This window comes from Pteropus alecto, unplaced genomic scaffold (genome assembly GCF_000325575.1).
Source record: "Pteropus alecto unplaced genomic scaffold, ASM32557v1 scaffold114, whole genome shotgun sequence".
Classification (NCBI taxonomy): Eukaryota; Metazoa; Chordata; class Mammalia; order Chiroptera; family Pteropodidae; genus Pteropus; species Pteropus alecto.
The window spans coordinates 2,758,881-2,769,627 of record NW_006435793.1 but is presented as its reverse complement, the minus strand read 5'-3'; the positions used below and the strand labels follow the sequence as shown (position 1 = coordinate 2,769,627).

The following is a 10,747-nucleotide window of genomic DNA, read 5'->3' as shown; positions in this document are numbered from 1 at the left end:
GAGTGGGGTTTCAGGATCTCAGAGGACTCACCCTCATCGGTGATGGTGCCACTACTAGAGCCCCCGCTGCTCTTGGATTGCCGGTGGGATGAGGAGGAGGACACAGAGGACTCGGCTGCATGGCCTTTGGGGGAAGGGGAGGGTGTGAGGGTGGGGGAGGTGCTTTTAGAGGTAGTGGAAGTTCCAGACGGAGGCCTTTTGCTCGTCTCCAGTTTCTGCAGAAAAGAATAAGACAAATACATAGCTATCACCTGGATGGTAGAAATGATTAAAACAGACACCTACAACAGGGAACACTGGTGATATTTGACTCAACAAGACATCTAACCAGGACTGTGAAATCTACTTAAAAAAAAAACAAAACATGCAAAGCAGAAACAACACTATCGAACAGTTACAGGAGAATCCTCCCCTGAAGCAGAGAGGCAGGGAGTGGAATGGAAAAAGCAGCCCATGAAGTCAGGAAACCCGGGCATTAGTCCTGCCCCTACTAGCACTGTATCCTTGGCCAAGTCTCCTTGCCTCTCAGTTAACCCAGCTCTGAAATGGAAGTGTGGCTTATAGATACACAAAGTCCCTTTCTGCTCTTGACGTTTCCTCATCGAAACCAGATGAGGAACCTTTCACCAAAAAATACATGTTCCCCGTGTCTGTGTGTGTCCCTTTCTGCTCTTGACGTTTCCTCATCGAAACCAGCTGCTTCCAACCTTTCACCAAAAAATACATTTTCCCCGTGATTTAGCCTTTCTAAAAAAGCCTTTTGTATTTGGAAATACTTTTCGACCTCTAGAAGAATTACAAAGATAGAACAGAGAGTCCCTGTGTATCCCTCAGCCAGCTTCCCCTGATGTTAACATCTTACATAACCATAGTACAATGATCGAAACTAAGAAATGAACGCTGGGGCATACTATTAGCTAAACTACAGACTTCACTCAGATTGCGTCAGTCGTTCCACTAACACCCTTACTCTGATCCAGGACCTGGTCCAGGAGCCCCTGCTGCACTGACTTCTCACATCTCCTCAGTCTCCTCCACTCTGCCACAGCTGCCAGTTTGGCCTTGTCGTTCATGATCTTGACACCTCTGCAGAGTCCTGGTCAGGAATTTGAAAACTGTTCCTCAATTTGGGTTTCTCTTACATTTTCCCATACTTAGATCTGCTTATGGCTTTTAGGGTAGACGACCACAGCAGTGATATGCCATTTTTAGCACACTGTACCAGACACAAAGTATCAGGATCTTATTATCGATGATTTCGACCTTCATCACCTAGTTGAGGAGGTGTCTGTCAGGTTTCTCCACGGAGAAGTTACTATTTTTTCCCTTAATAATTAATAAATTCTCGGGGGCAGATATTTTGAGCTAAATATTGTTTCCCCTTAAAGCTGTGCCCATTAATTTTAGCATTTTTTTGGTGGATCTTTTCTAGAGCAATTACTACTGTGATATTGTAATGGCGATTTGCTATTTCCCTTATTCCTCACACATTATTTGGAATTTTGCAGTAGGGAAGAGTTGTTCCTTCTCTCCCCTTTATTCAGTTATTTATTCATTTCAGTATGGGCTTGTAGATATTTATTTTATTCTTTGGGCTGTCACTCAATACTACTGTTATTTAGAGTTGCTCAAATTATTCCAGCTTTAGTCACCGAGACCTTCCAGGTTGGCTCCTGTGTCCTTTTGATATGCCTCCTTTTTTTTTCCTTTCTCTTTAAAGCATTTCCTTACTTTCTGACACCACAAAATGCTTCAGGCTCATCCTGTGTTTTCTCCAACCCACTATTGGAATAAGCTACTTCTCCAAGGCTCTGGTATCTTTTATTGGAGAATGGTATTTAGAAACCAAAATCTGGGTTCTAGATTGCTCATCACTACTGGCATGTCACTACTTCTAGGTCCTCTCAGTGGACAGACCAAGGAAATATATGAAATATATTAGCCCATGTATACACACATAACCAAAGATACTTCTTTATCTATCAATCTCTGCATGTGTATTTATTTATAAGCATGCATTCATGCTGATTCAAAACTGATATATCTGATGTCAACATCCAAAGGATTGGTTCTAGCATTTCCCCTTTAATTCAATCTCTGACAGTTTAAAACTGGGCTCATTATATTTACTTATTTGTTCAACCTTAGTATATACTTATATATGTAAAGTGGTTTTAGAATTTAACCCATATCTCTGCAAGAAAAAAAATTTATCACCTAAAGTACAGTGCTTGTGTATGGTTCTTTTTGTCTTTAGGTTTATTGTATCTATTTGACATATGGGTTTTTCCCCACCTCCTACACTGTGTTTTGTCATTCATAATATAGTTAAATCTGTTGTCATAGTCTGCATTCCATCTTTTGTTCCTGTTCTTTTTTTAAAATTTTCATACAGTAGATATAATTCTGTTGTGTACAATTCTATGGGTTTTGACAAATGCATAGAGTTGTGTACCCAACGAGAGTACCACCCAAAACAGTTCCATCTTTTCCAAATTCCCCATACTGTCTCTGTCTTGTCAATCTTTTCCCCATCCCAATCCATGAAAGTAACTGATCTATTTTCCATCCCTACAGTTTTGTCTATTCCAGAATGTCATATAAATGGAATCACACAATATGTAGACTTTTGGGTCTGGCTCAACATAATGCCTTTAAGATCCATTTAAGTTATTGCATGTTATCAATATTACGTTCCTTTCCATTGCCGAGAAGTATTCCATTGCCTGAATGTACAGTGGTTAGTTTAACCATTCACCTGTTGATGAGCTATTTCTAGCTGGAGATGATTATGAAAAACAACAACAACAACAACAACAACAACAACTATTAACATTCACCAACAGATTTTTGTATGGACAAGAGTTTTTAAAAATTCACTTGGGTGAATATCTAGGAGTGAGATAGCTCATATGGTGAGTCTATGTTTCGTTTTATAAGAAAGTGAAGAGTGTTTCTAAGGCGGCTGTACCAATTTGCATTCCCACCAGCATTAGAGTTCCAGTACCTCCACATGCTCATCAGCACCTGTACCTTAAAAATATATTTTTAAAAATTTCAGCCAGTCTAATAGGTGTATATTGCTATCTCGCTGAGGTTCTAATTTGCATTTCTGACAATTAATGATGTTCAACATCTTTTCATATGTTTGCCATCTGGATATCTTTGATGCAGTATCTATTCAGATATTTTATGCTTTTAATTTGTTGATTGTTTTCTTATTGTTGGGTTTTAAAAGTTCTTTACTCAGTAGTTTAAATATGATATGGCTAGGTGTATTCACTTTTATACTTACCCTATTTAGTGTTTTCTGAACTTCTTGGATCTGTGGTTTGGCATCTACCATTAATTTGGGAAAATTCTCACCATTATTTAAAAATATTCCTTCTGCCCCATCATTTCTTTCTTTTCCTTTAGGAATTGCAATTAATCATATATGAGAGCATTTGATACTATTCTACAATTTCCAGGTGCTCTGTTTTTTTGTTCTTGTTTTTGCTTTAACTTCTCTTTTTCTTTGTGTTTCTGTTTGGGTAAGTTCTATTGCTCTGTCTGCAAGTTCACTGATCCTTTTCTTGGCTGCATCAAGTCTTCTGAGGAGCCCATCAAAGGCATTCTTCATCTCTGTCATGTGTTTTTTCTTTCTAGCATTTCCGTTTGATTCTTTCTAATAGTTTCCATATCTCTGCTGAAAGTTACTATATGATCTCGCATGTGTTCATATTTTACATTAGAGCCTTTAACATATTAATAGTTGTTCTTTTAAATTCCTTGTCAGATAATTCCAACTCCTGAGTCATATCTAAGTGAGATTCTTCTGATGATTGCTTTGTTTCTTGGGAGTGTAGTTTTTCTTGCCTTTTTGTGTGCCTCATAAATTTTGTTAACAACTAGACATCTTGGGTATGATAGTAGAGACTAAGATAAAGAGTTTTTATGTCTGGAAATGGGTACGTTTCTCCTGCTGAGCCCCTTCTAACTAACTACATCCCAGGGGTGGAGGGCGGGGAAGAAATTCCTCCCTTATGTTTTGAAACACTTTGTCATTTAGCGATCTATATTATTAATAAATTCTTCCCTCTGCTTTTTCTATAAAGAAAAACATTCAATAATAAAGGTTCTGATTAAGCAGGAGATAATTAGTATATCCCTACAAAACAGATATATCCCAGCCAAAGGCAAAGAAACATGATACTCTGGATCTGTAGGCAGCATGACTGTGGAGGGGGCAGGTAAATATAAGATTTAAGATGTTCTGAAATATCTAAACCATTCCCTATGTTCCCAGTGTAGCAGATTGGCTGTGTTAATGGCCTCATCGCCACTCCTCTCTGATCTATACCCTTTGCTACGTAATTCTGTGTTTTCTCCTACACTGGGTGAGCTGATTTACTTAAAAAACTTGATTGGTTTTCAACTCATGGCTTCAGCCATTACCATGAGAACATGTCCAAGCTTGCTGTGGACACACATGGCCCAGTTATCCTGGTCACCCCAGCCAACAGCCAGATATGTAAGTTATCCCCCCAAACCAGAAGAACTGCCTAGTTAAGTCCAGACTCTACACTGCTGACCCACAGATTGACAAGCTAAAGAAATGCCTTTTGTTTTAAACCACTGAGCTTAGGATAGGAAGAGAAAGCTGATATACCCACTGGGCCTTTGGGCTTTCAGCGATCTGGGAAGTGTAGACAAATACTCTGACTCCCCCCATTTTGTGCCTCTTAAAGCTCACTTCATGCTGATTCACGAACACGCTAGATAGAAGCCATGCCTTGTGAATGTTCCACTATTACGGTGGTACTTGTTTTAAGCAAAGTACAAAAACCAGATCCAGGAGGCTCATATTTTGAATACTAATTTCTAATTCTTCCTAAGGGAGTCTTTGAAAAGCACTTCATGTCTTTGTTTTGCTGCTGGAGCCACTGACAGAAAGCCCACTCCTGGTATCCTTTGATTTAGTGCAATGGTTTCTAAGAGCCCTGGCTGGGCCGGCTGCAACACCCTCTGCGGTGAGGGTGGGGGGACAGATTCCCCAAACCCTGTGCTGAGAATCTCATTCAGTTGTGCTGGGTGGAGCCCAGAAACCTGAAGATCACAGCATATTATTATATTAAGAATATCAGCTGATGATTGAACTGGATCATTTCCCCAGTTTACTATTTCCTGCATGCATCTTTTGATACAATATTCTTTCCATCAGAATACACTTGTATATAGATTATATGTAATAGATGCATTCAAGTGAGATAAAAGTTAATGTATTTATAACTTAGATGCCTATTTCTAGCACCAGTTAAAGGAAGCTAATAATATGACACATCTATTAAGATCATCAAAATAGAAACAGAAAATTTTAGGCAACTGAGAAGAACTATATGAAAGCCTAGACTAGCCAACTTACTTTAATGAGTAACTGAGTTTCCTAGCAGCAAAGGCAAAATGAGAAACAATCATATAATTATTACTGAGGAAAGAAAATGTATCAAAGTATCAGTAGAGACATTTTTTTCTAGAGCCAAATTCTAAAAGGAATTTAATTACATAGATTCTATTACACAAGTAATTTTCAATATAATGGAAAATATGCTAATGTATAAGGAGAGAAAAACTTTTTCCTGGAGCGGTATTGTAGGTCCAATTGCAAAAGGGATTTTGAATAACACAAAGAGTTGTGTGACCAGCTCTTCTGGTTGGACATAAAATAAAGATTATTTCTTATTCATCCATTAAAACATCAATCTCTGGAGGCACTTCTGGGCAACGGTCCAGGGGTGAGGCTCTCAGGTGATCTAACTGTCCTCAGGGAGAAAGCTTAAGATCTAGAATATAGATGAAGAGTGGGGCTGTGCCTGGATTTGGGGTCCACTCAGAGGTGGAAATGGGCTTCACTGCACCACTGGGAGAAGGCCCTTGGAGGGCTACCGGGGGAAGGAGCTGGTTCACACCCACACTCTAGGGGCTTCTCCATTAATCAATCCAGGTAGAGGGGGCATTGTGAAGATACTAAAAGGTTTCTCATTCCAGAGAGGCATTTAGGGTTTCTAATCCATTGCAAACTCCATAGCTGCTAACAATGTGGGGCTAGCTCCAGGGCTGCATTAATGGAGGTAATGGTGCCAGAGCGGGGAGGTGAGGCTCTGGCCCTCTCCTGCCCACCAACCTTCCTTCAGCTCCTCCCCTCTACCGCACTCTGGCCTCTGGAGTGCTGCACACGCTATCCCCTCACCCTGCAACAGTCTCTCACCCTGCCCCACCCCTGCCCATTCTATCTGCCTGTTCATTCTTTAGGTCCCAATTTAGATGTCACTGACACCCTCAAGCCTGGTAGGGCATCTTCCCTTCTCCACAACAGCCCCTACCACACTAAGGTGAGACTGCCTCTATCCAGTGACACCCTGAGAGCAGTTACCAAACTTCCAGTTCACTGCTGGATCCTCACTGCTAGCAGCACTAGGCACAGAGCAGACATTCCAAAGATGGGTACAATGCATGAATAAAGTAGTGCTAGTAATGTCAACACTTACGGCTGACACACAGGCTTACCAGGGGCCACGTTCCATTCTAAATGCTAAAGATTTGGGGCTCGTATTTGAACCCCAGCACTCTGGTCCTGAACCCATACTGTGAACTCGTTTGCTCTAATCAATGAACAAATGTGTGCAACACGAGACTGGATGAGGCACCTGCTAGTGCCCGGCAGATCAGGCGGGAAGTGAACATGTGCGCTGGGGACCGAGGGCACAGGGTATGATCTCAGTGACTGCTCTCATGACCCAGCCCTTTCAGGAAGTCCAGGAGTGACTGCTGGAAGGGGCCTGTCTTTTGCCCTGTCCTGTAATTGCAGCACTGCCCATATTCCCCAGCATGCGGGCCATGTTAGGACAGAATCTATGAGTGTAAGAGGAGACAGAAAGAGAACAAGCACCTTGCCACTGGGACCGCCACCACCTGTAGGGGAGACAGGGAGCTCGATGGGGCTGGAAGCAGGCACTGGCCCAACAGGACTGGATCGATGGCTGGGCTTCGGCTCAGATAGTCCGGCTGCTTTTTTCCTCTGGGCAGCAATCTGAGATAGGACACTGTCTATGCTGCCACCTGAGGAAACAGGAATAGGAATGACTGCCACGGGTCCAGAGTACTGCTGACTTCCTGTGCTGACGTGGCTGAACCAGAACCGTACTTCCTAGACCCTCTCCCCATGTGGCTCTGGGTCAGGGCTGACCACAAGAGGACTCTGCATGAGAACCAGAAGGCAGCCATGATGCAGTGGCCATCATGTGATGAAAGTGTCATGGTAAGAGGTGGTGAACGATACGGTGCCAGCAAGATCAGCTTGTCCTTGCTCCCTCCCCATCCCCTGGCACCACAGCCAGCCTGGCCAGCCTCCAGCAGACACAGATGCCTGCTCTGCCCTGGATTCCCACTTCTGCCCCCCACACAGTGCCTTCCAGCCACCCAGCCACACCAGGGCTCCTCCCTCACCCTCCTACTCCCCCTTTTTGGAGCTTCACACGCAAAGTTCCTCCTGCAGTTGTGTCGGTAACTTCCGCATTCTATAATACTCAAGTGATGTCAGCTTCCCTGAGTGAATCCTGACTGCCAGTATTCCCTCGCCCAGTTTCCCGAAATCTACGAGCAACCGTGAATTATTATAAAAGAAAAAAGGAATGTGATAATACCCAGAGCCAGGGAGTGTGCTAGAGGGAGAACACCGATAACTAACACAGAGCATTTACCAGGTGCCAGGCACTGCTGTTAAGTATTTTACATGTATAAACAGTGTCGTTCTGGAAGGCAAAACATTATCAAAAGCCTCGAAAATAGGCAAACCCATTGATCCCACCACTCTGATTTGAGGGGAACTTTCGTCAAGCAAATCACTGACAGAGTATGCAAATATAGAGGTGTGAAGGCGTTACTTAGTCTGGTGATCTATGGCTATTTAAAAGATGCTATAGATATAGGTGTATGGATGCGAAAAGGTGTCACGACATGGTGATGGGTGCAAAGAAGAAAAAGGTTGCAGAGCGGTCCGTACTCTGAAGTCAGCCTGCCTGGGTTCAGGTCCTGGCTCAGCTACTTCACAGCTGTGTGACCTTGGCCAAGTTATTTAACTTTCCTGAACCCCATTTCCCTCATCTGTAAAATGGAGATGATGGCCTTGCAGGTTATTGGGAGACTGAAGAAGATAATCATCCATTTAAAGGGCTTGGTACTATGCTCGGCATGTACGAAGTGCTCAATAAATTATTATTCCACTTCCGTAAATATAGTATGCATAAAAGTACTTTACAAAGATAGACACCAAAATGTTAATGATCTCTAGTAAAGGAGATTATACCATCATCATCATCATCATCATTATTATTATTATTATTATTATGGTTTATCTGGTCTTAAAGCTTTTCCACAAGAAGCATGCATTCCTTATATAGTACCATAAAGCAGGGGTGCCCTTCCTGCAAAGGTGACTTTGGTTAATCCTGAATGCGCTCATGGAGGACAAGAAACTATGCTGTAAACTCAAAATAACCGTGGAGCACTCCAGCTTGAGCCCTAATTACCACCAAGTTGCTGTACATCCCGGGGCAAATCTCTTGCCCACTCTGAGCTTCATTTTCCTCATCTGTTCAACAAAAAGGAAGGATGAGAAGCTCTCGAAGTTTTAACCTTAAAGGGTTTTAAACACCATGAAAACGCCATGCATTGCTTCCAATTTCTTATAAAATTTTCCAACAAAATAAAGCATCATAGACTTTCTCAGTTTCCACTCCCTTTGCCACCCTTCAACAAGTGTGTAAAAGAAACCTTGAATTGTGAATTCACTGAAAAATCCTGTGGCCACATCGAGAAGATATAGTACATGAGGTTTTTTTCAGGGATTGTCTGCAGAGCAGACAGAAGAGGTAGTTGTTCATGCCCTCAGCCCCCAGGGATATTCTCACCCACCCCTCACCAGTGGCCCTGCCCAGGTACACACCTGAGCGGTTATGCAGCTCTCCACCGTGCCTGCTCATGCCCCCTACCCCACTGGAGCCGCCTGAGGAATGAGGTGAGTGGTTGAAGTTCCCAGAACTGGCAGGAGAGGCTGGACTTCTGGAGAGAGATGGAAATTTAACTGGCCTGACGGGAGTCTGTAAAAGAGTACAGTGGATGTCTCGGTTAGGGTTTTTGGTTCCTTTCTCTGGACACACAGAATCACAGCAGGGAGAACTTGACGTTCGGCCAGCCCATTGCAGCCAGTGTCTGCATCGGCCTGGCATGTCCTTGCCCACGAGTGCTCAGCCTGCTAGGAGTCTCCTGAGGGATGGGAGTCCACTTCCAGCTACTGGCAACCCGACCATTAGCTCAGGCTGGGCCCTGTGACATTAGTTCCCACGGGTCACCCTGCTTTTAGGATCACTCGACTCCTCCCACACTGTGGACCAAATGCAAACCTGCCCTGACTGCCCTGAGCATCTCCAGAGACCATGCTCTTGGTCAGCTTGTAGAGATTTGCCATTACAACAGCCAGGGAGGCAGCAAGTGTGAGAGTCAGCCCCATTTTACAGCAGAGATGGAGGCCCTGAGCTTCTGCAATCACTCGGCATACAGCGGCAGGTCAGGTCCGAAATCCTCGTCTTTGGTTTGTCCATTTACTATATCCACAATGTAGACAGTCCCTACATAAGGTGATAACTTCCCATCTCGAGAGGGATATCAAGGGCCATGAAGACACAAACCACCGTGGTCCAGAGGGTAAAAGTCACGCTCCTTCCAGGTGCAAGAAAACACCAGTAACGTACACAGTTGCCTCCTAGTGTGTGTTCTTGGTCATGGACCTGGGTAATATGTAGTGTGGAACTTGATTAAAAGCCAAGAATCTGATTTTTGGTCCCAGGCCCACCCCATCTGGTGATCTTCATCAAACTACTTCCCCTCTCGGGGCCCCAGTGTCCTCACCTACTAAAGGGAAGGTTAGATTAGAGCAGGTCCTCGAACTGTGTTCTTTGGAGCACCAGGGCTCCAGAGAGGGGATAGAGAAGGGGGGCTCCCATTTTCATTCCCTTCCCTCTGACACTGTAATCTGTTTATATATTAAGTTCCTTTGTAGGATTTCATTAGACAAAAGATATCATCACTCGTTTAAAAGAAAACAAAAAGCTTTAACTCCTCTGGATTAGCGGGTCTGAAGGCCCTTCTGCCTGAAACACATTATGATTTCAGTGAGCAGTGAGTGACGCATCAAAGCATGTCAGCTGGGCGACTTACAGTATCTGTGCTCCCACTGCCCACGGGATGGCCCCTGCTGGCTCTCTGGGGCAGCACAGTCTTCGTGGGGTCTGCCTTCCCATTGTGACATGTCCGGGACCTGTCTGAGCTCCACAGCTCAAAGCTGGAAGGGGGTAAGAAAGGAGGGATGACTGCCTTCAGCTTGTCACTCGGGAGTCTGGTGAAGGGGGCTCCATTTCGAAGCTGAAAAAGATAGGTTGTGGATTAGACATAGGCTCCAAAGGGCTCCCAGCTCTGGGAGAAAGACTCCAGGTTTTTCCTGCTTCTCAGAGAATGGCACCATCTACCCCTCCACCTGAGTCAGAAACCCACGTGGTGTCCTCGGCTCTCCTCCCAGAAACCGAGCAATACTTGCGTCTGCTCTGTTCCAGCTCCCAGCTTCTCTTGGATGCATCCACAGCAGCAAGATTAGAACAAGGACAGAGAGCCAAGGTACAGCCAAGTGATGTTTGGTGTGCTGCAGGGCGGGGTG

General features: G+C 43.9%; 1 protein-coding gene across 1 annotated transcript in view; it reads right to left on the bottom strand.

Annotated features, from left to right (window-relative positions):
* The window catches only part of ANKS6 (ankyrin repeat and sterile alpha motif domain containing 6), a gene marked incomplete at its 5' end in the record, with an annotated part of 44,991 nt that overhangs the window by 14,522 nt on the left and 19,722 nt on the right, over positions 1-10,747 (bottom strand). The window contains 4 exons of the mRNA XM_025046541.1: positions 32-215; positions 6,929-7,098; positions 8,984-9,137; positions 10,255-10,458. Coding sequence (XP_024902309.1) covers positions 32-215; positions 6,929-7,098; positions 8,984-9,137; positions 10,255-10,458 — 712 coding nt within the window. The remainder of the gene's footprint in view (positions 1-31; positions 216-6,928; positions 7,099-8,983; positions 9,138-10,254; positions 10,459-10,747) is intronic.